We start from the raw sequence: 27,500 nt of genomic DNA on the forward strand, positions 1-27,500 counted from the left end.
CAATCGACTCCCACTAGACAGTTCCCAATAGACTCCCACTGGACAGTTCTCAATCGACTCCCACTAGACAGTTCTCAATAGACTCCCACTAGACAGTTCTGGACAGTTCTCCACAAAGCCGCGTTAGCTACCACTCCACAAAGCCGCGTTAGCTACCACTCCACAAAGCCTCGTTAGCTACCACTCCACAAAGCCACGTTAGCTACCACTCCACAAAGCCGCGTGTTAGCTACCACTCCACAAAGCCACGTTAGCTACCAGTCCACAAAGCCTCGTTAGCTACCACTCCACAAAGCCGCGTTAGCTACCACTCCACAAAGCCTCGTTAGCTACCACTCCACAAAGCCGTTAGCTGCCACGTTAGCTACCACTCCACAAAGCCTCGTTAGCTACCACTCCACAAAGCCGTTAGCTGCCACGTTAGCTACCACTCCACAAAGCCGCGCGTTAGCTATCACTCCACAAAGCCGCGTTAGCTACCAGTCCACAAAGCCTCGTTAGCTACCACTCCACAAAGCCGCGTTAGCTACCACTCCACAAAGCCTCGTTAGCTACCACTCCACAAAGCCGTTAGCTGCCACGTTAGCTACCACTCCACAAAGCCACGTTAGCTACCACTCCACAAAGCCGCGTGTTAGCTACCACTCCACAAAGCCACGTTAGCTACCACTCCACAAAGCCGCGTTAGCTATCACTCCACAAAGCCGCGTTAGCTACCACTCCACAAAGCCGCGTTAGCTACCACTCCACAAAGCCGCGTTAGCTATCACTCCACAAAGCCGCGTTAGCTACCACTCCACAAAGCCGCGTTAGCTACCACTCCACAAAGCCGCGTTAGCTATCACTCCACAAAGCCTCGTTAGCTACCACTCCACAAAGCCGCGTTAGCTACCACTCCACAAAGCCTCGTTAGCTACCACTCCACAAAGCCTCGTTAGCTATCACTCCACAAAGCCGCGTTAGCTACCACTCCACAAAGCCTCGTTAGCTATCACTCCACAAAGCCTCGTTAGCTATCACTCCACAAAGCCTCGTTAGCTATCACTCCACAAAGCCGCGTGTTAGCTACCACTCCACAAAGCCACGTTAGCTACCACTCCACAAAGCCGCGTTAGCTATCACTCCACAAAGCCGCGTTAGCTACCACTCCACAAAGCCGCGTTAGCTACCACTCCACAAAGCCGCATTAGCTATCACTCCACAAAGCCGCGTTAGCTACCACTCCACAAAGCCGCGTTAGCTACCACTCCACAAAGCCGCGTTAGCTACCACTCCACAAAGCCTCGTTAGCTACCACTCCACAAAGCCGCGTTAGCTACCACTCCACAAAGCCTCGTTAGCTATCACTCCACAAAGCCTCGTTAGCTATCACTCCACAAAGCCGCGTTAGCTACCACTCCACAAAGCCTCGTTAGCTATCACTCCACAAAGCCTCGTTAGCTATCACTCCACAAAGCCTCGTTAGCTATCACTCCACAAAGCCGCGTTAGCTACCACTCCACAAAGCCGCGTTAGCTATCACTCCACAAAGCCTCGTTAGCTATCACTCCACAAAGCCGCGTTAGCTACCACTCCACAAAGCCATGGTCCTGTGCTACCTGATTATCTCGGTGCCAGAGTGGTAGGGTTAGGTTTAGGGTCAGGGTTAGAGTTAGGGTCGGGGTTAGAGCAACGGTCAGAGATAGGGTTAGAGTTAGGGTCGGGGTTGCTTGGGTTACGGTCAAGGTTAGAGTTAGGGTCGGGGTTGATAGGGTTACGGTTAGAGTTAGGGTCAGGGTTGCTAGAGTTACGTCAGGGTTAGAGTTAGGGTCAGGGTTAGAGTTAGGGTCGGGGTTGCTAGGGTTACGGTTAGAGTTAGGGTCAGGGTTGCTAGAGTTACGGTCAGGGTTAGAGTTAGGGTTAGGGTCAGAGTTACGGTCAGGGTTAGAGTTAGGGTCGGGGTTGCTAGGGTTACGGTCAGGGTTAAGGGTGGTACCTGTTTGAGTATCTCTGCGGAGGTCCGGTAGGAGCAGTCAAACAAGATATAGTACTCTTTGTCTTTCTTCATCTCCTTCAGAAGAGGTCTGGCATCAATCTCTCCAGGGGGAAGCTGCCGTATCCTGATCTTCAGGTTCAACTTAGACGGAGCCTTGATCAACTCCTGCATCCGCATCAGACCTGTGGAACACAACATATCATATAGTATGGTTAGACCTAGTAGTTCTATACTGGAGAACTCTGAACAGTATCCCTGCCTGAGATTGTATCCAGCTGAGGTTCCACGGTTGTATCCAGCTGAGGTTCCATGGTTGTATCCAGCTGAGGTTCCACGGTTGTACCCACTACACAACTGAGGTATCATGGTTGCACCCAGCTGAGGTTCCATGGTTACACCCAGCTGAGGTTCCATGGTTACACCCAGCTGAGGTTCCATGGTTACACCCAGCTGAGGTTCCATGGTTACACCCAGCTGAGGTTCCATGGTTGCACCCAGCTGAGGTTCCATGGTTACACCCAGCTGAGGTTCCATGGTTGCACCCAGCTGAGGTTCCACGGTTGCACCCAGCTGAGGTTCCATGGTTACACCCAGCTGAGGTTCCATGGTTGCACCCAGCTGAGGTTCCATGGTTACACCCAGCTGAGGTTCCATGGTTTCACCCAGCTGAGGTTCCATGGTTACACCCAGCTGAGGTTCCATGGTTTCACCCAGCTGAGGTTCCATGGTTGCACCCAGCTGAGGTTCCATGGTTACACCCAGCTGAGGTTCCATGGTTACACCCAGCTGAGGTTCCATGGTTGCACCCAGCTGAGGTTCCATGGTTTCACCCAGCTGAGGTTCCATGGTTACACCCAGCTGAGGTTCCATGGTTGTACCCAGCTGAGGTTCCATGGTTGTACCCAGCTGAGGTTCCATGGTTGTACTCAGCTGAGGTTCCATGGTTACACCCAGCTGAGGTTCCATGGTTGCACCCAGCTGAGGTTCCATGGTTACACCCAGCTGAGGTTCCATGGTTGCACCCAGCTGAGGTTCCATGGTTACACCCAGCTGAGGTTCCATGGTTGCACCCAGCTGAGGTTCCATGGTTACACCCAGCTGAGGTTCCATGGTTGCACCCAGCTGAGGTTCCATGGTTACACCCAGCTGAGGTTCCAGAGCCCTATGCCACCCTATTCCCTATATAGTGCACTACTTTAGACCAGAGCCCTATGCCACCCTATTCCCTATATAGTGCACTACTTTAGACCAGGGCCCTATGGCACCCTATTCCCTATATAGTGCACTACTTTAGACCAGAGCCCTATGCCACCCTATTCCCTATATAGTGCACTACTTTAGACCAGAGCCCTATGGCACCCTATTCCCTATATAGTGCACTACTTTAGACCAGAGCCCTATTCCCTATATAGTGCACTACTTTAGACCAGAGCCCTATTCCCTATATAGTGCACTACTTTAGACCAGAGCCCTATTCCCTATGTAGTGCACTACTTTAGACCAGAGCCCTATTCCCTATATAGTGCACTACTTTAGACCAGAGCCCTATTCCCTATGTAGTGCACTACTTTAGACCAGAGCCCTATTCCCTATGTAGTGCACTACTTTAGACCAGAGCCCTATTCCCTATATAGTGCACTACTTTAGACCAGAGCTCTATTCCCTATATAGTGCACTACTTTAGACCAGAGCTCTATTCCCTATATAGTACACTACTTTAGACCAGAGCCCTATTCCCTATATAGTGCACTACTTTAGACCAGAGCCCTATTCCCTATATAGTGCACTACTTTAGACCAGAGCTCTATTCCCTATATAGTGCACTACTTTAGACCAGAGCTCTATTCCCTATATAGTACACTACTTTAGACCAGAGCCCTATTCCCTATATAGTACACTACTTTAGACCAGAGCCCTATTCCCTATATAGTGCACTACTTTAGACCAGAGCCCTATGGCACCCTATTCCCTATATAGTGCACTACTTTAGACCAGAGCCCTATGCCACCCTATTCCCTATATAGTGCACTACTTTAGACCAGAGCCCTATGGCAACCTATTCCCTATATAGTGCACTACTTTAGACCAGAGCCCTATGGCACCCTATTCCCTATATAGTGCACTACTTTAGACCAGAGCCCTATGCCACCCTATTCCCTATATAGTGCACTACTTTAGACCAGAGCCCTATGGCACCCTATTCCCTATATAGTGCACTACTTTAGACCAGAGCCCTATGCCACCCTATTCCCTACATAGTGCACTACTGTTGACCAGGGACCATAATGCATTGCACTATGTAGGGAATAGTGTGCCATTTGGGGATGCACCCATTGTGTCTAAAATAAACTTTCCTACATGCAATAAGAACAATGACCACAGATTCATCTTGAAGAATGTTCTTTGTCGCGGTCTCTCACTTTGTCTCGTGCTCTCACTTTGTCTCGGTCTCTCACTTTGTCTCGGTCTCTCACTTTGTCTCGGTCTCTCACTTTGTCTAGGGCTCTCACTTTGTCTCGGGCTCTCACTTTGTCTCGGGCTCTCACTTTGTCTCGGGCTCTCACTTTGTCTCGGTCTCTCACTTTGTCTCGGGCTCTCACTTTTTGTCTCGGTCTCTCACTTTTTGTCTCGGTCTCTCACTTTTTGTCTCGGTCTCTCACTTTGTCTCGGTCTCTCACTTTGTCTCGTGCTCTCACCTTGTCTCGGTCTCTAACTTTGTCTCGGTCTCTAACTTTGTCTCGGGCTCTCACTTTTTGTCTCGGGCTCTCACTTTGTCTCTGTCTCTCACTTTGTCTCGGTCTCTCACTTTTTGTCTCGGTCTCTCACTTTGTCTCGGTCTCTCACTTTGTCTCGGGCTCTCACTTTGTCTCGGGTTCTCACTTTGTCTCGGGCTCTCACTTTGTCTCGGGATCTTGGGCTCTCACTTTGTCTCGGGATCTTGGGCTCTCACTTTGTCTCGGGCTCTTGGGTTCTCACTTTGTTTCGGTCTCTCACTTTGTCTCGGTCTCTCTCTCTCTCAATTCAATTAAATTCAAAAGAGCTTTTTTGGCATGGGAAACATGTTAACATTGCCAAAGCAAGTGAAATAGATAATAAACAAAAGTGAAATTAACAATAAAATTAACAGTAAATATTACACTCACAAACGTCATATTATGTATATATACAGTGTTGAAACAATGTACAAATAGTTCAAGAACAAAAGGGATAATAAATAAACATAAATATGGGTTGTATTTACAATTTACAGTGGTGTTTGTTCTTCACTGGTTGCACTTTTCTCGTAGCAACAGGTAACACATCTTGCTGCTGTGATGTCACACTTTGGTATTTCACTGAATAGATATGGGAGTTTATAAAAAATGTGATTTGTTTTCGAATTGGGTCTGTCTAATCTGATGGAAATATGTGTCTCTAATATGGTCATACATTGGGCGGGAGGTTAGGAAGTGCAGCTCAGTTTCCACCTCATTTTGTGGGCAGTGAGCACATAGCCTGGTCTGCCTACAGTAGCCTCTCTGAATAGCAAGGCTATGCTCACCAAGATTCTGTTAATTTGGGATCAGTCACAGTGGTCAGGTATTCTGCCACTGTGTACTCTCTGTTTAGAGCCAAATAGCATTCTAGTTTGCTCAGTTTTTTTGTTAATTACTTGACACATAGGAAATAATTATATTTTGTTTACTCGTGATTATGTTGGGTCTTTATGTGTATCTCTCTGCATGTGTGTGTCTCACTCACTCACTTAGAAGCCCGACCATGTTGGCTCAGACCAGAGAACCAAGTGAAAATCTGTTGGATACCACCGAGAGAACAGATGGTAGAGGCTGCGTGACCTCTGGTACGACACAAAACAAGCCCTCATATAAAACCATGCACCACAGAATGAATAGGTATTTATACAGGACATATCTCATTGGGATAAACACAGAATGAATAGGTATTTAATACAGTACATACGTACATGAAATCAGCAAAAAATAAACATCCCTTTTTCAGGACCCTGTCTTTCAAAGATAATTCGTAAAAATCTAAATAACTTCACAGATCGTCATCGTAAAGGGTTTAGACACTGTTTTCCATGCTTGTTCAATGAACCATGAACAATTAATGAACAAGCACCTGTGGAACGGTCGTTAAGACACTAGCAGCTTACAGACGATAGGCAATTAAGGTCACAGTTATGAAAGGACACTAAAGAGGCCTTTCTACTGACTCTGAAAAACACCAAAAGAAAGATGCCCAGGGTCCCTGTTCATCTGCGTGAATGTGCCTTAGGCATGCTGCAAGGAGGCATGAGGACTGCAGATGTGGCCTGGGCAATAAATTGCAATGTCCGTACTGTGAGACGCCTAAGACAGCGCTACAGGGAGACAGGACGGACAGCTGATCGTCCTCGCAGTGGCAGACCATGTGTAACAAAACCTGCACAGGATCGGTACATCCGAACATCACACCTGCTGGACAGGTACAGGATGGCAACAACAACTGCCAGAGTTACACCAGGAACACACAAATCCCTCCATCAGTGCTCAGACTGTCCACTATAGGCTGAGAGAAGCTGGACTGAGGGTTTGTAGGCCTGTGGTAAGGCAAAGCATGGCTACTTTGAAGAATATAGTTTTGATGACTTCATTGTAGAATTCATGTAGAAATTAGTAAAATTGAATGAGTAGGTGTCCAAACTTTTGACTGGTAGTGTGTGTGTGTGTGTGTGTGTGTGTGTGTGTGTGTGTGTGTGTGTGTGTGTGTGTGTGTGTGTGTGTGTGTGTGTGTGTGTGTGTGTGTGTGTGTGTGTGTGTGTGTGTGTGTGTGTAAAATGTAAAACACGCAACACATGGTCCCATGATTTCATGAGCTGAAATAAAAGATCCCAGAAATCATGGGACCATGTGTTGCGTGTTTTACATTTTTGTCCAGTGTGTGTGTGTGTGTGTCTATTTACACACACACACTAACAGGGAGAAGAAACCATTTTTTTTAAATAAGCTTTTTTGTCTGAATGTCTGAAATAAAAGATCCCAGAAATGTTCCATTCAGAAAAAAGCTTATTTTTTTAAAAATTTGTAAAAAAAAATTAAAAATTGTTTCTTCTCCCTGTTAGTGAACATATAACCTTTACCAAGATAATCCATCCACCTGACAGGTGTAGCATATCAGAAGCTGATTAAAAAGCATGGTCATTACACAGGTGTACCTTGTGCTGGGGACAATAAAAGGCCACTCTAAAATGTGCAGTTTTGTCACACAACACAATGACACAGACGTCTCAAGTTTTGAGAGAGTGTACAATTGGCAATGACTGCAGGAAACAGACAGGCATTGACTGTCCATCAGAGCTGCTGCCAGATAATTCAATGTCAATTTCTCTACCATAAGCCACCTCCAATGTCATTCTAGAGAATTTGACAGGATGTCCAACCGGCCTGACAACCACAGACCACGTGTAACCAAGCCGGGCCCAGGACCTCCACATCCGGCTTCTTCACCTGTGGGATGGTCTGAGACCAGACACCTGGACAGCTGATGGAACTGAGGGGTAATTGCGGTCTGTAATTAAACCCGTTTGTGGGGGGAAAATTAATTTTGATTGGATAGGCATTGCTCCCCAGTGGGTGGGCCAGTCTCCCAAGTGGGTGGGAGAATCACTCACTCACTGACTCATTCACTCACTGACTCAGTCACTCACTGACTCACTCACTCACTGACTCACTCACTCACTAACTCACTCACTCACTAACTCACTCACTGATTCACTCACTCACTGACTCACTGACTCACTCACTGACTCACTCACTGATTCACTCACTCACTGATTCACTGACTCACTCACTGACTCATTCACTGATTCACTCACTGACTCACTCACTGACTCACTCACTGACTCACTCACTGACTCATTCACTGATTCACTCACTGACTCACTCACTGACTCACTCACTCACTGACTCACTCACTCACTGACTCACTGACTCACTGACTCACTGACTCACTGACTCTGTTTTACTCATCGTCAAGACATGGTTCAGGTCGTCTGCCTGTTTCGATGCGTTCCATATTTTAGGTTTAGGTCTTCATATTATGGAGAGAAGTCTCTCTACCGACAGATTGACCCCACCATTAAATAATACAGAAGAATAAACAACATCCACCGTTTCTGCTACCAGACCCATCATCCCTGGGTTACACAGACAGCACAGTGTGTGTGTCTGTGTGTGTGTATCTGTGTGTGTGTCTGTGTGTGTGTCTGTGTGTGTGTATCTGTGCGTGTGTACAGTGCCTTGCAAAAGTATTCGGCCCCCTTGAACTTTGCGGCCTTTTGCCACATTTCAGGCTTCAAACATAAAGATATAAACTGTATTTTTTTGTGAAGAATCAACAACAAGTGGGACACAATCATGAAGTGGAACGACATTTATTGAATATTTCAAACTTTTTTAACAAATCAAAAACTGAAAAATTGGGCGTGCAAAATTATTCAGCCCCCTTAACTCTTGGAACTCCCCATCCCGGATCCGGGATCGTGACTAAAGCCTCAGGCTCATTAGCATAACGCAACGTTAACGATTTCTGAAAATCGCAAATAAAATGAAAATAATGCGTCTGCTCTCAAGCTTAGCCTTTTCTTAACAACACTGTCATCTCAGATTTTCAAAATATGCTTTTGAACCATAGAAATTGACTAATTTGTGTAAGAGTATGCAAAGCTAGCATAGCATTTTGAGTAGCATTTAGCACGCAACATTTTCACAAAAACCAGATAACCAAATAAATAAAATCATTTACCTTTGAAGAGCTTCTGATGTTTTCAATGAGGAGACTCTCAGTTACATACCAAATGCGCAGTTTTTCCTGAAAGCGTCTGTGTGTAGGAGAAATCGTTCCGTTTTCTACATTGTGTCTGGCTACCGAAACGAACCGAAAATTCAGTCACCTACAACGTAAAACTTTTTCCGAATTAACTACATAATATCGACGAAACATGGCAAACGTTGTTTGGAATCAATCCTCAAGGTGTTTTTTCACATATCTCTTCATTGATATGCAGTTCGTGGAAGCTTGCTTTCCTCTCTGTATCCCATGGAAAAATACTGGCAGCTGACTTTTGCGCACCAATTTCGGCACAGGACACCGGGCGGACACCTGGTAAATGTGGTCTCTTATGGTCAATCTTCCAATGATCTGCCTACAAATACGTCACAATGCTGCAGACACCTTGGGGAAACGACAGAAAGGGCAGGCTCATTCCTCTCGCATTCACAGCCATATAAGGAGACAATGGAAAACAGAGCCTCAAAAATCCTGCTCATTTCCTGGATGCCGTCTCATCTTGGTTTTGCCTGAAGCTCACGTTCTAGGGCACGCACAGAAAATATCTTGGTAGTTCTGGACACGTCAGAGTGTTTTCTTTCGAAAGCTATCAATTATATGCATAGTCGAGCATCTTTTTGTGACAAAATATCTTGTTTAAAACGGGAACGTTTTTCATCCAAAAATGAAATAGCGCCCCCAGAGCATCAACAGGTTAAGTTAATACTTTGTAGCGCCACCTTTTGCTGCGATTACAGCTGTAAGTCGCTTGGGGTATGTCTATCCGTTTTGCACATCGAGAGACTGACATTTTTTCCCATTCCGCCTTGCAAAACAGCTCGAGCTCAGTGAGGTTGGATGGAGAGCATTTGTGAACAGCAGTTTTCAGTTCTTTCCACAGATTCTCGATTGGATTCAGGTCTGGACTTTGACTTGGCCATTCTAACACCTGGATATGTTTATTTTTGAACCATTCCCTTGTAGATTTTGCTTTATGTTTTGCATCATTGTCTTGTTGGAAGACAAATCTCCGTCCCAGTCTCAGGTCTTTTGCAGACTCCATCAGGTTTTCTTCCAGAATGGTATTTGGCTCCATCCATCTTCCCATCAATTTTAACCATCTTCCCTGTCCCTGCTGAAGAAAAGCAGGACCAAACCATGATGCTGCCACCAACTTGTTTGACAGTGGGTATGGTGTGTTCAGGGTGATGAGCTGTGTTGCTTTTACGTCAAACATAACGTTTTGCATTGTTGCCAAAAAGTTCAATTTTGGTTTCATCTGACCAGAGCACCTTCTTCCACATGTTTGGTGTGTCTCCCAGGTGGCTTGTGGCAAACTTTAAACAACACTTTTTATGGATATCTTTAAGAAATGGCTTTCTTCTTGCCACTCTTCCATAAAGGCCAGATTTGTGCAATATACGACTGATTGTTGTCCTATGGACAGAGTCTCCCACCTCAGCTGTAGATCTCTGCAGTTCATCCAGAGTGATCATGGGCCTCTTGGCTGCATCTCTGATCAGTATTCTCCTTGTATGAGCTGAAAGTTTAGAGGGACGGCCAGGTCTTGGTAGATTTGTAGTGGTCTAATACTCCTTCCATTTCAATATTATCGCTTGCACAGTGCTCCTTTGGATGTTTAAAGCTTGGGAAATCTTTTTGTATCCAAATCCGGCTTTAAACTTCTTCACAACAGTATCTCGGACCTGCCTGGTGTGTTCCTTGTTCTTCATGATGCTCTCTGCGCTTTTAACGGATCTCTGAGACTATCACAGTGCAGGTGCATTTATACGGAGACTTGATTACACACAGGTGGATTGTATTTATCATCATTAGTCATTTAGGTCAACATTGGATAATTCAGAGATCCTCACTTAACTTCTGGAGAGAGTTTGCTGCACTGAAAGTAAAGGGGCTGAATAATTTTGCACGCCCAATTTTTCAGTTTTTGATTTGTTAAAAAAGTTTGAAATATCCAATAAATGTCGTTCCACTTCATGATTGTGTCCCACTTGTTGTTGATTCTTCACAAAAAAATACAGTTTTATATCTTTATGTTTGAAGCCTGAAATGTGGCAAAAGGTTGCAAAGTTCAAGGGGGCCGAATACTTTCGCAAGGCACTGTATCTGTGTGTATGTGTGTATGTATGTGTCTGTGTGTGTGTATCTGTGCGTGTGTATCTGTGTGTGTGTATCTGTGTGTGTGTATCTGTGTGTATGTATGTATGTATGTATGTATGTATGTATGTATGTATGTATGTATGTATGTATGTATGTGTGTGTGTGCGTGTGTGTGTGTGTATCTGTGTGTATGTATGTGTCTGTGTATCTGTGCGTTTGTGTATCTGTATGTATGTATGTATGTATGTGTGTGTGTGTGTGTGTGTGTGTGTGTGTGTGTGTGTGTGTGTGTGTGTGTGTGTGTGTGTGTGTGTGTGTGTGTGTGTGTGTGTGTGTGTGCTCCTACCTGTGCTATCCTCGTAGACCACTGTTAGGCTCTTCCACTTGAAGAAAGTCACTATGTCCAGTATGGCTCTGGAGATTGCAGTGTATTCTGGGTAGAGATTGATGTAAAATGTGTCTCTGTTGTCCACTGACGGGTGTTTCCAGCGCGTCTGGATGTGGGGTACCTTAGCCGGGACGAACAATACAATTTAAAATGTTAATTTAAACCTATTCTCATTTCTATTTTTTCCCCCTACCTCATAATGTTTTAAACACAACGTATAGCAAGATTGTGGTCGGGAAAATCTGTAACAATCAAAAACACCGGTATAATAACTATATGAATGTAAAAACACCATACTCTCCTCTCCTCTGGTTTGTTATGTTGTTGTGTCGTCTTGTTATGGTGTCATGTTATGGTGTCATGTTATGGTGTTATGTTATGGTGTTATGTTATGGTGTCATGTCCTCATGGTGTCATGTCATCATGGTGTCATGTTATGGTGTCATGTTATGGTGTCATGTCCTCATGGTGTCATGTTATGGTGTCATGTTATGGTGTCATGTTATGGTGTCATGTTATGGTGTCATGTTATGGTGTCATGTCATGTTATGGTGTCATGTTATGGTGTCATGTTATGGTGTCATGTCATCATGGTGTCATGTTATGGTGTCATGTTATGGTGTCATGTTATGGTGTCATGTTATGGTGTCATGTCATGTTATGGTGTCATGTCATGTTATGGTGTCATGTTATGGTGTCATGTCCTCATGGTGTCATGCTATGGTGTCATGTCATCATGGTGTCATGCTATGGTGTCATGTCATCATGGTGTCATGTTATGGTGTCATGTTATGGTGTCATGTTATGGTGTCATGTTATGGTGTCATGTTATGGTGTCATGTCCTCATGGTGTCATGTTATGGTGTCATGTCATCATGGTGTCATGTTATGGTGTCATGTTATGGTGTCATGTTATGGTGTCATGTTATGGTGTCATGTCATGGTGTCATGTTATGGTGTCATGTCATCATGGTGTCATGTTATGGTGTCATGTTATGGTGTCATGTCATGGTGTCATGTTATGGTGTCATGTCATCATGGTGTCATGTTATGGTGTCATGTTATGGTGTCATGTTATGGTGTCATGTCATGGTGTCATGTTATGGTGTCATGTCATGGTGTCATGTTATGGTGTCATGTCATGGTGTCATGTTATGGTGTCATGTCCTCATGGTGTCATGTCATGGTGTCATGTCATCATGGTGTCATGTCATCATGTTGTCATGTCATCATGTTGTCATGTCATCATGTCATCATGGTGTCATGTCATGGTGTCATGTCATGGTGTCATGTTATGGTGTCATGTTATGGTGTCATGTCCTCATGGTGTCATGTCATCCTATGTTACACTATGTGATTTATTTTTCAGATGTTATTTTATATTAACTCTGAATGTGATATTGTCTAACTTTATCTAATGTTATGTTGTAATGTGATGCTCTTTCACCTCCAGGGCGTTACAGATGGACTGGACAGCACTGACTGAGGAGCTGTGGGACGGGCCAAACACTGCAGATACACCCAGAGCCAACTGGTCACACACTGGGGAGGAGGGGAAGGGGGAGGGGAGAGGAGAGGAGGGGGTGAGGGGAGGAGGGGGGTAGAGGAGATGGGAGGGGGTGGAGGGGAGAGGAGAGGAGGGGGGGGAGGGAGGTGAGGAGATGGGGGGGTGGAGGGGAGGAGGGGGTGAGGGGATTAGGGGAGAGGAGATGGGAGGGGGGTGAGGGGTGGAGGGGAAGAGGGGAGAAGAGATGGGAGGGGGGTGAGTGGAGGAGGGGATTAGGGGAGAGGAGAGGGGAGGGGGTGAGAGGATGAGAGGAGAGTGGAGGAAGAGAGAAGAGCGAGAGGGGAGAGGAGGAGAAGGATGGAGGAGAGGGGGTGAGAGGGGAAGAGGAGGAGATGGGGAGGAGAGGTGAGGGGGATGGGGGGAGGAGAATGAGGAGAGGAGGAGAGGTGAGGGGGGAGGGGATGAGGATGAGGGGAGGAGAGGGGAGGGGAGGAAAGGAGAGGGAAGGAAAGGAGAGTGGAGAGGAGGAAAGGAGAAGGAAGGGGAGGAAAGGAGAGGGGAGGGGAGGAAAGGAGAGGGGAAGGGAGGAAAGGAAAGGAGAGGGGAGGAAAGGAGAGGGGAGGAAAGGAGACGGGAGGAAAGGAGAGGGGAGGGGAGGGGAGGGGAGGAAAGGAAAGGAGAGGAGAGGGGAGGGGGGAAAGGAGAGGGGAGGGGAGGAAAGGAGAGGGGAGGGAAGGAAAGGGAAGGAAAGGAAAGGGAAGGAAAGTAGAGGGGAGAGGAGGAAAGGAGAGGGGAGGAGAGGGAAGGAAAGGAGAGGGAAGGAAAGGAAAGGAAAGGGAGGAGGAAAGGAGAGGGGAGGGAAGGAAAGGAGAGGGAAGGAAAGTAGAGGGGAGGGGAGGAAAGGAGAGGGGAGGAAAGGAGAGGGGAGGGAAGGAAAGTAGAGGGGAGGGGAGGAAAGGAGAGGGGAGGGGAGGAAAGGAGAGGGAAGGAAAGGAAAGGAGAGGGAAGGAAAGGAGAGGGGAGGAAAGGAGAGGGAAGGAAAGTAGAGGAGAGGGGATGAAAGGAGAGGGGATGAAAGGAGAGGAGAGGGGATGAAAGAAAAGGGAAGGAAAGGAGAGGAGAGGGGATGAAAGGAGATGGGAGGGAAGGAAAGGAGAGGAGAGGGGATGAAAGGAGAGGGAAGGAAAGTAGAGGAGAGGGGATGAAAGGAGAGGGAAGGAAAGTAGAGGGGAGGGGAGGAAAGGAGAGGGGAGGAAAGGAAAGTAGAGGAGAGGGAAGGAAGGAAAGTAGAGGGGAGGGGAGGAAAGGAGAGGGGAGGGGAGGAAAGGAGAGGGGAGGAAAGGAGAGGGAAGGAAAGGAGAGGGAAGGAAAGGAGAGGGAAGGAAAGGAAAGGAGAGGGGAGGAAAGGAGAGGGAAGGAAAGTAGAGGAGAGGGGATGAAAGGAGAGGGGATGAAAGGAGAGGAGAGGGGATGAAAGGAGAGGGGATGAAAGGAGAGGAGAGGAGATGAAAGGAAAGGGAAGGAAAGTAGAGGAGAGGGGATGAAAGGAGAGGGAAGGAAAGTAGAGGAGATGGGATGAAAGGAGAGGGGAGGAAAGGAGAGGGAAGGAAAGGAGAGGGGATGAAAGGAAAGGAGAGGGGATGAAAGGAGAGGGAAGGAGAGGAGAGGGGATGAAAGGAGAGGGAAGGAGAGGAGAGGGGATGAAAGGAGAGGGAAGGAAAGGAGAGGGGATGAAAGAAGAGGGAAGGAAAGGAGAGGGGATGAAAGGAAAGGAGAAGGGGTGAAAGGAGAGGGAAGGAAAAAGAAAAAAGAGAAAATAAAGACAAAGCAGTAATGATTTTGGGTGCATTTAGAATAGACAATACTAATCTGATGTAAACGTATTCCATCACCCCGGTGTTACCTCTCCTGGAGGCCTCGAAGCTGTCGAAGAGGTTGATTCTCTGAATGTCGTAGGTCAGAGTGGTGTTGGGCATCAAGGTCCGGTTCCTGTTGATGTTGCTCACTGCAAACTTAAACGCCAACTCCTCTACACTCACCAACTCACTCTCACGAGTCTCAAAGATACCACCTGGAGGGAGGAAATGAAGGAGGGGGGGAGTGGGGAGAAGGGGAGAGAGGGGAGAGGGGGAGAAAAGGGGAGAGAGGGAAGAGAGGGGAGAGGGGGAGAGAGGGGAGGGGACAAGGAGAGAGGCAAGTTGGAGAGAGGGGGAGAGAGGGGGAGAGCGGGAGAGAGGAAAGGGGAGAGAGGGTAGGGAACAAGGGGAGAGAGGAGAAAAGGGAGAGAGGGGAGAGGGGGAGAGAGGGGAGGGGACAAGGAGAGAGGCAAGTTGGAGAGAGAGAGGGGGAGATGGGGGGAGAGAGGGGGAGAGGGGGAGAGCGGGAGAGGGTGGAGAGGGGGAGAAGGGGGAGAGAGGAGAGAGAGAGAGGGGAGAGGGGGAGAGATGGGAGAGAGAGAGAGAGGGGAGAGAGAGAGAGGGGGAAGGGGAGAGAGGGGAGAGAGGGGGAGAGAGGGAGAAGGGGAGAGAGAGATGGGGGAGAGGGGGAGAGAGAGAGGGGGAGAGAGGGGAGCGAGAGAGAGAGAGGGGAGAGAGAGAGAGTGGGAGAGAAAGAGAGAGGGGAGAGAGAGAGATGGGGGAGAGAGGGAGAGAGAGAGAGGGGGAGATGGGGGAGAGAGGAATGGGGAGAGAGGAAAGGGGAGAGAGGGTAGGGGACAAGGGGAGAGGAGAAATGGGAGAGAGAGGTAAGAGAGGGGAGAGGGGGAGAGAGGGGAGGGGACAAGGAGAGAGGTGAGTTGGAGAGAGAGAGAGGGAGAGAGGGGAGAGAGAGAGGGTGGAGAGGGGAGAATGGGAGAGAGGGGAGAAGGGGAGAGAGGGGAGAGGGGAGAAGGGGAGAGAGGGGGAGAGAGAGAGGGGGAGAGGGGGGAGAGGGGGAGAGAGAGAGAGGGGGAGAGGAGAGGGGGAGAGGGGAGAGAGGGAGAGAGAGAGAGGAGGGAGAGGGGGAGAGAGGGGGAGAGAGAGAGAGGGGGAGGGGGGAGAGAGAGAGAGGGGAGAGGGGGGAGAGGGGAGGGGGAGAGAGGGGGAGAGGGGGTGAGAGGGGGGGGAGAGAAGGGGAGAGGGGGAGAGAGGCGAGAGAGAGAGAGGGGGAGAGAGGGGGGAGAGAGAGGGGGAGAGGGGGAGAGGGGAGATGGCGGTAGAGGGGGGAGGAGAGAGAGAGAGGGGAGATGGCGGTAGAGGGGGGGGAGAGAGAGAGAGAGAGAGAGAGAGAGAGAGAGAGAGGAGATGGCGGTAGAGAGAGAGAGAGAGAGAGAGAGGGAGATGGAGGTAGAGGGGGGGGAGAGAGAGAGAGAGAGAGGGAGATGGCGGTAGAGGGAGAGGAGGGGGGGAGAGAGAGAGAGAGAGAGAGAGAGAGAGAGAGAGAGAGAGAGAGAGAGAGAGAGAGAGAGGGGAGATGGCGGTAGAGGGAAAGAGAGAGATAGTGAACTCGTTTACTCGTAATGAATAAATACATACAAACAAAGCCATCACTTGAGTTGGAGATTTAAAAAAGAAATAACAGAGGGAAGAAAAGAAAGAGAGAAAAACAAGCTGATGAGAAGGAATTAACAAATTAGCAGGGGATGGAGAAAGTTAATTATGCAACGAAGCCAGAAAGCAATTATTTAGTTATTTGTGAAAAACAAGTTGGAAACAAAACATGCAGGGTATCGCCTTATCTAATGAATAATGGTTTATGAATAATGGTTTATGTAAATGACATGTTTCTGTCCCAAATGATTCCCTATAGTGCACTACCTTCGACCAGAGCCCTATGGGAAAAGTAGAGCCCTACCTTCAACCAGAGCCCTATGGGAAAAGGAGAGCCCTACCTTCAACCAGAGCCCTATGGGAAAAGTAGAGCCCTACCTTCGACCAGAGCCCTATGGGAAAAGGAGAGCACTACCTTCGACCAGAGCCCTATGGGAAAAGGAGAGCCCTATGGGAAAAGTAGAGCCCTATGGGAAAAGGAGAGCACTACCTTCGACCAGAGCCCTATGGGAAAAGTAGAGCCCTATGGGAAAAGTAGAGTCCTACCTTCAACCAGAGCCCTATGGGAAAAGGAGAGCCCTACCTTCGACCAGAGCCCTATGAGAAAAGTAGAGCCCTACCTTCGACCAGAGCCCTATGGGAAAAGGAGAGCACTACCTTCGACCAGAGCCCTATGGGAAAAGGAGAGCCCTATGGGAAAAGTAGAGCCCTATGGGAAAAGGAGAGCACTACCTTCGACCAGAGCCCTATGGGAAAAGTAGAGCCCTATGGGAAAAGGAGAGCACTACCTTCGACCAGAGCCCTATGAGAAAAGGAGAGCACTACCTTCGACCAGAGCCCTATGGGAAAAGGAGAGCCCTACCTTCGACCAGAGCCCTATGGGAAAAGGAGAGCCCTATGGGAAAAGTAGAGCCCTATGGGAAAAGGAGAGCCCTATGAGAAAAGGAGAGCCCTATGGGAAAAGTAGAGCCCTATGGGAAAAGGAGTGCACTACCTTCGACCAGAGCCCTATGAGAAAAGGAGAGCACTACCTTCGACCAGAGCCCTATGGGAAAAGGAGAGCCCTATGGGAAAAGGAGTGCACTACCTTCGACCAGAGCCCTATGGGAAAAGGAGAGCACTACCTTCGACCAGAGCCCTATGGGAAAAGGAGAGCCCTATGGGAAAAGGAGTGCACTACCTTCGACCAGAGCCCTATGGGAAAAGGAGAGCCCTACCTTCGACCAGAGCCCTATGGGAAAAGGAGTGCACTACCTTCGACCAGAGCCCTATGGGAAAAGTAGAGCCCTACCTTCGACCAGAGCCCTATGGGAAAAGTAGAGCACTACCTTCAACCAGAGCCCTATGGGAAAAGTAGAGCCCTATGGGAAAAGGAGAGCCCTACCGTCGACCAAAGCCCTATGGGAAAAGGAGAGCCCTACCTTCGACCAGAGCCCTATGGGAAAAGGAGTGCACTACCTTCGACCAGAGCCCTATGGGAAAAGGAGAGCCCTATGGGAAAAGTAGAGCACTATGGGAAAAGGAAAGCGCTACCTTCGACCGGAGCCCTATGGGAAAAGGAGAGCCCTATGGGAAAAGTAGAGCCCTATGGGAAAAGGAGAGCCCTATGAGAAAAGGAGAGCCCTATGGGAAAAGTAGAGCCCTATGAGAAAAGGAGTGCACTACCTTCGACCAGAGCACTATGGGAAAAGGAGTGCACTACCTTCGACCAGAGCCCTATGGGAAAAGGAGAGCCCTACCTTCGACCAGAGCCCTATGGGAAAAGGAGTGCACTACCTTCGACCAGAGCCCTATGGGAAAAGGAGTGCACTACCTTCGACCAGAGCCCTATGGGAAAAGGAGAGCCCTATGGGAAAAGGAGAGCACTACCTTTGACCAGAGCCCTATGGGAAAAGGAGAGCCCTATGGGAAAAGTAGAGCCCTATGGGAAAAGTAGAGCCCTATGAGAAAAGGAGTGCACTACCTTCGACCAGAGCACTATGGGAAAAGTAGTGCACTACCTTCAACCAGAGCCCTATGGGAAAAGGAGAGCCCTACCTTCGACCAGAGCCCTATGAGAAAAGGAGTGCACTACCTTCGACCAGAGCCCTATGAGAAAAGGAGAGCCCTATGGGAAAAGTAGAGCCCTATGGGAAAAGGAGAGCCCTATGAGAAAAGGAGAGCCCTATGGGAAAAGTAGAGCCCTATGAGAAAAGGAGTGCACTACCTTCGACCAGAGCACTATGGGAAAAGTAGTGCACTACCTTCAACCAGAGCCCTATGGGAAAAGGAGAGCCCTACCTTCGACCAGAGCCCTATGAGAAAAGGAGTGCACTACCTTCGACCAGAGCCCTATGAGAAAAGGAGAGCACTACCTTCGACCAGAGCCCTATGAGAAAAGGAGTGCACTACCTAGGGAATAGGGTGTTTTATTGGGATACATATTGGTTTATGTAAAATGCATGGCTTTGTGCAACAGGGGATCATTTCTCCGTGTTATTATGAATGGTTAACCTGACCCAGTCACAGGAGGAAAGGTACATTGAGAATGGAATGATTTCACTACTTTATCTGCAATACATGATCTGCAATACATGATCTGCAATACATGATCTACAATACATGATCTACAATACATGCTATACAATACATTATATGCAATACAATATCTACAATACTTATTTGCAATACTTTATCTTCAATACATGATCTGCAATACATGATCTACAATACATGATCTACAATACATTATCTGCAATACATGATCTACAATACATGATATACAATACATGATCTGCAATACATGATCTGCAATACATGATATACAATAGATGATCTACAGTACATGATCTACAATACATGATCTACAATACATGATCTACAATACATGAAATACAATATATGACCTACAATACATGATCTGCAATACATTATCTGCCACACATTATCTACAAAACTTTATCTACAATACATGATCTGCAATACATTATCTACAATACATGATCTACAATACTTTATCTGCAATACTATATCTACAGTACATGATCTGCAATACATGAAGATATGGAGAGAGAGGGGGAGGGAGGAAGATATGGAGGGAGAGAGGGGGGAGGGGGGACGATATGGAGGGAGAGATGGGGGAGGGGGGCGATATGGAGGGAGAGAGGGGGAGGGAGGAAGATATGGAGGGAGAGAGGGGGAGGGAGGAAGATATGGAGGGAGAAGGGGGAGGGAGGAAGATATGGAGGGAGAGAGGGGGAGGGAGGAAGATATGGAGGGAGAGAGGGGGAGGGAGGAAGATATGGAGGAGAGAGAGGGGGAGGGAGGAAGATATGGAGGGAGAGAGGGGGGAGGGAGGAAGATATGGAGGGAGAGAGGGGGGAGGGAGGAAGATATGGGATGGATATAATAAAGAGATTTAGCTACAGGCAGGGGTGGGAGAGATGGAGAGATGGATGCAGGGAGAGATGGCAGGAGGGAGGGAGGGAGAGAAGAAGACATGACAACGGAGTGAGAGATGGAGCAAAAGGTGGAGGTAGAGATGGAGAGGGATGAGAGAGAGATGGAGGGAGGTAGAGAAGGAGGGAGGGATGGAGATGAGGGAGGGAGGGAGGAAGAGAGAGGGAGTGAGAGATAGGCAAGAGATGGAGGAAGGGAGGAATTAGGGAGAATGAAAGAGAGGAGGATGGAGGGAGGAAGATAGATGGAGGGAGGGAGGGATGGAAGGAGGGAGGGAGAGAGGGAAGCAAGGAGAGGGAAGCAGGGAGAGATGGAGGCAGGGAGAGATGGAGGCAAAGAGAGATGAAAGAGATGGAGGGAGGGATGGATGGGGAGATAGAAAGATGGAGGGAGGGATGGATGAGAGATAGAAAGATGGAGGGATGGATGGATGGATGGATGGAGAGATAGAAATATGGAGGGATAGAAAGATGGAGGGAGAGATGGAGGGAGAGATAGAAAGATGGAGGGAGAGATGGAGGGAGAGATAGAAAGATGGAGGGAGAGATGGAGGGAGTGATAGAAATATGGAGGGATGGATGGAGAGATAGAAAGATGGAGGGAGGGATGGATGGAGAGATAGAAAGATGGATGGAGAGATAGAAATATGGAGGGATAGAAAGATGGAGGGAGAGATAGAAAGATAGAGGGAGAGATAGAAATATGGAGGGATGGATGGAGGGAGAGATAGAAAGATGGAGGGATGGATGAGAGATAGGAGGGAGGGATGGATGGATGGAAAGATAGAAAGATGGAGGGAGGGATGGAGGGATGGATAGAAAGATGGAGGGATGGAATAGAGAGATTTAGTTGAAGCCAGGGGTGGGACAGAGAGATAAAGACATGAGAAGAAGATAAAAGGAAAGAGCTGAGCTCAAGCCAACCCACCCTGTGGACATGTTCAACTGGAGGGAAAGACGAGAGTGTTTCACAACCACTTCATGCTGGTTCAGTACCTGCAGCCTCGTCCAATAGGAGTGATGTAGCTTCACACTCAGATGGAAAATATTACACTGAACTAAACGCAATATGCAAGAATTTCAAAGATTTTACAGTTTATATAAGGAAATCAGCCAATTGAAATGAATTGATTAGGCCCTAATCTATGGAGTTCACATGCCTGGGAAAAGAGATATGCATCTGATGGTCACAGATACAATCCATGGGTGTTTCTCAATATGCACACTACCGTTCTCCACTCATTCTCTGAGGACGAGAGTGTGAAGGACGCATAAAACATGACATTAGAGAAGCACTCGCACTCCATCTACTGCGCTAACCCTACTGCACTCCCTCTACTGCGCTAACCCTACTGCACTCCCTCTACTGCGCTAACCCTACCTCACTAACCATACCTCACTTCCTCTACTGCGCTAACCCTACTGCACTCCCTCTACTGCGCTAACCCTACCTCACTCTCTGTACTGCGCTAACCCTACTGCACTCCCTCTACTACGCTAACCCTACTGCACTCCCTCTACTGCGCTAACCCTACTGCACTTCCTGTACTGCACTCACCCTACTGCGCTAACTCTACTGCACCTACCCTACTGCACTTCCTGTACTGTGCTAACACTACTGCGCTAACCCTACTGCACTCCCTCTACTGCGCTAACCCTACTGCACTCCCTCTACTGCGCTAACCCTACCTCACTAACCATACCTCACTTCCTCTACTGCGCTAACCCTACTGCACTCCCTCTACAGAGCTAACCCTACTGCACTAACCCTACCTCACTTCCTCTACTGCGCTAACCCTACTGCACTCCATCTACTGCGCTAACCCTACTGCACTTCCTCTACTGCGCTAACCCTACTGCACTTCCTGTACTGCGCTAACCCTACTGCACTCCCTCTACTGCGCTAACCCTACTGCACTTCCTGTACTGCGCTAACCCTACTGTACTCCCTCTACTCCGCTAACCCTACAGCACTAACCATACTGCACTTCCTCTACTGCGCTAACCCTACTGCACTTCCTCTACTGCGCTAACCCTACTGCACTTCCTGTACTGTGCTAACCCTACTGCACTTCCTGTACTGCGCTAACCCTACTGCACTCCCTCTACAGCGCTAACCCTACTGCACTAACTGCGCTAACCCTACCTCACTTCCTCTACTGCGCTAACCCTACTGCACTTCCTCTACTGCGCTAACCCTACTGCACTTCCTGTACTGTGCTACCCCTACTGCACCTCCTGTACTGCGCTAACCCTACTGCACTCCCTCTACTGCGCTAACCCTACTGCACTCCCTCTACTCCGCTAACCCTACTGCGCTAACCCTACTGCACTCCCTCTACTCCGCTAACCCTATTGCACTCCCTCTACTGCGCTAACCCTACTGCACTTCATGTACTGCGCTAACCTTACTCCTCACTCCCTAACCTCACTACAGCTAACCCGCACTTCCTCTACTAAACCTACTGCACTCCCTACTAAACCCTACCTCACTTCCTCTACTGCGCCAACCCTACTGCACTTCCTGTACTGCGCTAACCCTACTGCACTTCCTGTACTGCGCTAACCCTACTGCACTTCCTGTACTGCGCTAACCCTACTGCACTCCTGTACTGCGCTAACCCTACTGCACTCCTGTACTGTGCTAACCCTACTGCACTCCTCTACTGTGCTAACCCTACTGCAACCCACTACACTAACCCTCTACTGCGCTAACCCTACTGCACTTCCTCTACAGCGCTAACCCTACTGCACTTCCTGTACTGCGCTAACCCTATTGCACTCCCTCTACAGCGCTAACCCTACTGCACTCCCTCATCCCTCTACTGCGCTAAGCCTACTGCACTCCCTCTACTGTGCTAACCCTACCTCACTAACCATACCTCACTTCATCTACTGCGCTAACCCTACTGCACTCCCTCTACTACGCTAACCCTACTGCACTAACCCTACTGCACTTCCTGTACTGCGCTAACCCTACTGCACTCTCCCTACTGCGCTAACTCTACTGCACTCCCTCTACTGCGCTAAGCCTACTGCACTCCCTCTACTGCGCTAAGCCTACTGCACTCCCTCTACTGTGCTAACCCTACCTCACTAACCATACCTAACTTCATCTACTGCGCTAACTCTACTGCACTCCCTCTACTGTGCTAACCCTACCTCACTAACCATACCTCACTTCCTCTACTGCGCTAACTCTACTGCACTCCCTCTACTGTGCTAACCCTACCTCACTAACCATACCTCACTTCCTCTACTGCGCTAACCTTACTGCACTCCCTCTACAGCGCTAACCCTACTGCACTAACCCTACCTCACTTCATCTACTGCGCTAACTCTACTGCACTTCCTTTACATTGCTAACCCTACTGCACTTCCTCTACTGCGCTAACCCTACTGCACTCCCTCTACTGCGCTAACCCTATTGCACTCCCTCTACTGCGCTAACCCTATTGCACTCCCTCTACTGCGCTAACCCTACTGCACTTCCTGTACTGCGCTAACCCTATTGCACTCCCTCTACTGCGCTAACCCTACTGCACTCCCTCTACTGCGCTAACCCTACTGCACTAACCCTACTGCACTTCCTGTACTGCGCTAACCCTACTGCACTCCCTCTACTGCGCTAAACCTACTGCACTTCCTGTACTGCGCTAAGCCTACTGTACTCCCTCTACTGCGCTAAACCTACTGCACTTCCTGTACTGCGCTAAGCCTACTGTACTCCCTCTACTGCGCTAACCCTACTGCACTCCCTCTACTGCGCTAACCCAACTGCACTCCCTCTACTGCGCTAACCCTACTGCACTCCCTCTACTACGCTAACCCTACTGCACTCCCTCTACTACGCTAACCCTACTGCACTCCCTCTACTACGCTAACTCTACTGCACTCCCTCTACTGCGCTAACCCTACTGCACTCCCTCTACTACGCTAACCCTACTGCACTCCCTCTACTGCACTAACCCTACTGCACTTCCTGTACTGCGCTAACCCTACTGCACTCTCCCTACTGCGCTAACTCTACTGCACTCCCTCTACTGCGCTAAGCCTACTGCACTCCCTCTACTGCTGACCCTAAGCCTACTGCACTCCTCTACTGTGCTGACCCTACCTCACTAACCATACCTCACTTCATCTACTGCGCTAACTCTACTGCACTCCCTCTACTGTGCTAACCCTACCTCACTCCCCTACTGCCATACCTCTACTCACTGCGCTCCTCTACTCCCTCTACAGCTAACCCTACTGCACTCCCCTGCTAACCCTAACTCACTAACCATACTCCCTCTACTGCGCTAACCTACTGCACTCCCTCTACTGTGCTAACCCTACCTCACTAACCATACCTCACTTCATCTACTGCGCTAACTCTACTGCACTCCCTCTACTGTGCTAACCCTACCTCACTAACCATACCTCACTTCATCTACTGCGCTAACTCTACTGCACTCCCTCTACTAACCCTAACCACTAACCCCTCACCACTAATCTACTGCGCTAACCTCACTTCCTCTACATGCGCTAACCTTACTGCACTCCCTCTACAGCGCTAACCCTACTGCACTAACCCTACCTCACTTCATCTACTGCGCTAACTCACTCCTCTAATGCACTTCCTTTACTGTGCTAACCCTACTGCACTCCCTCTACTGCGCTAACCCTACTGCACTCCCTCTACTGCGCTAACCCTACTGCACTCCCTCTACTGCGCTAACCCTATTGCACTCCCTCTACTGCGCTAACCCTACTGCACTCCCTCTAATGCGCTAACCCTACTGCACTCCCTCTACTGTGCTAACCCTACTGCACTCCCTCTACTGCGCGAACCCTACTGCACTTCCTGTACTGCGCTAACCCTACTGCACTTCCTGTACTGCGCTAACCCTACTGCACTCCTAAGCTGCGCTAACCCTAATGCACTCTACTGCGCTAACCCTACTGCACTCCTCTACTGCACTTCATGTACTGTGCTAACCCCCACTCCCTGTACTACGCTAACCCTACTGCACTCCCTCTACAACGCTAACCCTACTGCACTTCCTGTACTGCGCTAACCCTACTGCACTCTCCCTACTGCGCGCTAACTCTACTGCACTCCCTCTACTGTGCTAACCCTACCTCACTAACCTCTACTTCATCTACGCTAACTACTGCACTCCCTCTACTGCACTAACCTTACTGCACTCCCTCTACAGCGCTAACCCTACTGCACTCCCCCTACTGCGCTAACTCTACTGCACTCCCTCTACTGCGCTAAGCCTACTGCACTCCCTCTACTGTGCTAACCCTACCTCACTAACCATACCTCACTTCATCTACTGCGCTAACTCTACTGCACTCCCTCTACTGTGCTAACCCTACCTCACTAACCATACCTCACTTCATCTACTGCGCTAACTCTACTGCACTCCCTCTACTGTGCTAACCCTACCTCACTAACCATACCTCACTTCCTCTACTGCGCTAACCTTACTGCACTCCCTCTACAGCGCTAACCCTACTGCACTAACCCTACTGCGCTAACTCTACTGCACTTCCTCTACTGCGCTAACCCTACTGCACTCCCTCTACTGCGCTAACCCTACTGCACTCCCTCTACTGCGCTAACCCTACTGCACTCCCTCTACTGCGCTAACCCTACTGCACTCCCTCTACTGCGCTAACCCTACTGCACTTCCTACTGCCTCTACTGCGCTAAACCCTACCCTACTGCACTTCCCTCTACTGCGCTAACCCTACTGCACTCCCTCTACTGCGCTAACCCTACTGCACTTAACCCCTGTTCATCTACTGCGCTAACCCTACTGCACTTCCTAACCCTACTGCGCTAACCCTACTGCACTCCTAAGCTGCGCTAACCCTACTGCACTTCCTGTACTGTGCTAACCCTACTGCACTCCCTCTACTGCACTTCATGTACTGTGCTAACCCTACTGCACTTCCTGTACTGCGCTAACCCTACTGTACTCCCTCTACAGCGCTAACCCTAATGCACTCCCTCTACAGCGCTAACCCTACTGCACTCCCTCTACTCCGCTAACGCTATTGCACTCCCTCTACTGCGCTAACCCTACTGCACTTCCTGTACTGCGCTAACCCTACTGCACTCCCTCTACAGCGCTAACCCTACTGCACTAACCCTACCTCACCCTACCCTACTGCACTTCCTCTACTGTGCTAACCCAACCCTACTGTGCTACCCCTACTTCCTGTACTGCGCTAACCCTACTGCACTCCCTCTACTGCGCTAACCCTACTGCACTTCTACTGTACTGCGCTAACCCTACTGCACTTCCTCTACTCCGCTAACCCTACTGCACTCCCTCTACTGCGCTAACCCTACTGCACTTCCTGTACTGTGCTAACCCTACTGCACTTTCCTGCTAACCCTACTCCACTAACCCCTAGCGCTAACCCTACTTCCTGTACTGCGCCAACCCTACTGCACATCCTGTACTGCGCTAACCCTACTGCACTTCCTGTACTGTGCTAACCCTACTGCACTCCCCTACAGCGCTAACCCACTGCGCTAACCCTACTGCACTCCCTCTACAGCGCTAACCCTACTGCACTTCCTGTACTGCACCCCCACCCTACTGCACTCCCCCCTACACTGCACCCTATTCACTACACACAGTTGATAATTATATTAATTGAAATGCTAATCCTTTGCACATGAACGGCTGCTCATTCTAAAATAATTGCAATGTGTTTTTATTTACGCCCTTATGTCGTTGTTGCCTTCTCTGTTGGAATCTGGTCCGTCTGCTGGAGAGTTCAGTTCATCAGACAGTCTCTGGTTAACTTCCCCAGAGGTCACAACGTCTTTCGTAGTTGTCGCTTTCTCAGCGGTTCTGGATAGCGTCTGTTGTTATGGATACGCCAGGCGTACAGATGGTCGTTGTATAGGACAGGTGCATCCGAAGGTTGTCGGGTATTTCCGTAGTAGACTTACGTAATTTCCAGCTGCAGACTAGTAATTCTACGTCTGAGGATTCGCTCTTATTTCTGTAGGGATCGATAGTCTCCGAGTTGAACCATTTCCAGCCGTGTAGCCAACGCTGTCTGGTCTCCGTGGGCCTGTCGAGCTGTAGTTCTTAACCATTTCACATGAAGCGACAGCGCCATGTTTTCCCGTCTTAATGTACATTTCGTCAGGAGTGGGTTTTATACGCTTCTGAGAAAAGGGCGGTTCCCATGACGCCGACATAATGTCACGTGGGCGTGGCCACTGATTTGGTTAACTTTGTATGGAAAAACCCATATTTTCTCATTTAGAAGGTTAACATCACATTACATCTTTTCGCAAATAGTTTCATGTTTAATCACATGCGGTTTAAAATATTTCGAATATTTAACCCCATAATTAAGAAGTGGACACAACCAAAGACACAGTAATGAGGGTTTCTTGTCCTTCATGAGATCACAGGACAAAACACACTCGTCATTACTGTCCCTTAAGTGTTCACGGACCTCTCCCATATTCTCAAAAAATATAAATATTGTTTAATTTAATCAAACTTTTGATTGTCCAAGTGTCTCGCTGTGTTACACAATTTACATTCCAATCTCAAACACGACAGAGCATAGAGGCAGCGTATTTTACGACCGAACATAAAAACAGTCGACTTCCCACTCTCCCCTCTCTATGAGAGAGAGCGGACCCACTGTAACCTGGGGCAACAGCTCTGGTGGACATTCCTGCAGTCAGCATGCCAATTGCGTGCTC

General features: G+C 48.7%; 1 protein-coding gene across 3 annotated transcripts in view; it reads right to left on the minus strand.

Moving 5' to 3' along the window:
- grik1a (glutamate receptor, ionotropic, kainate 1a) overlaps positions 1-27,500 on the minus strand; it is a 121,313-nt gene that overhangs the window by 71,765 nt on the left and 22,048 nt on the right. For all 3 annotated transcript variants that reach the window (XM_064971325.1, XM_064971326.1, XM_064971327.1), the window contains exons 2-5: positions 14,705-14,872; positions 12,742-12,836; positions 11,253-11,415; positions 1,976-2,157 (exon numbers count right to left, since the gene is read on the minus strand). In XM_064971325.1, the coding sequence (XP_064827397.1) occupies positions 1,976-2,157; positions 11,253-11,415; positions 12,742-12,836; positions 14,705-14,872 (608 nt within the window). The remainder of the gene's footprint in view (positions 1-1,975; positions 2,158-11,252; positions 11,416-12,741; positions 12,837-14,704; positions 14,873-27,500) is intronic.

The sequence above is a fragment of the Oncorhynchus masou genome, chromosome 8 (assembly GCF_036934945.1).
Source record: "Oncorhynchus masou masou isolate Uvic2021 chromosome 8, UVic_Omas_1.1, whole genome shotgun sequence".
NCBI lineage: Eukaryota > Metazoa > Chordata > Actinopteri > Salmoniformes > Salmonidae > Oncorhynchus > Oncorhynchus masou.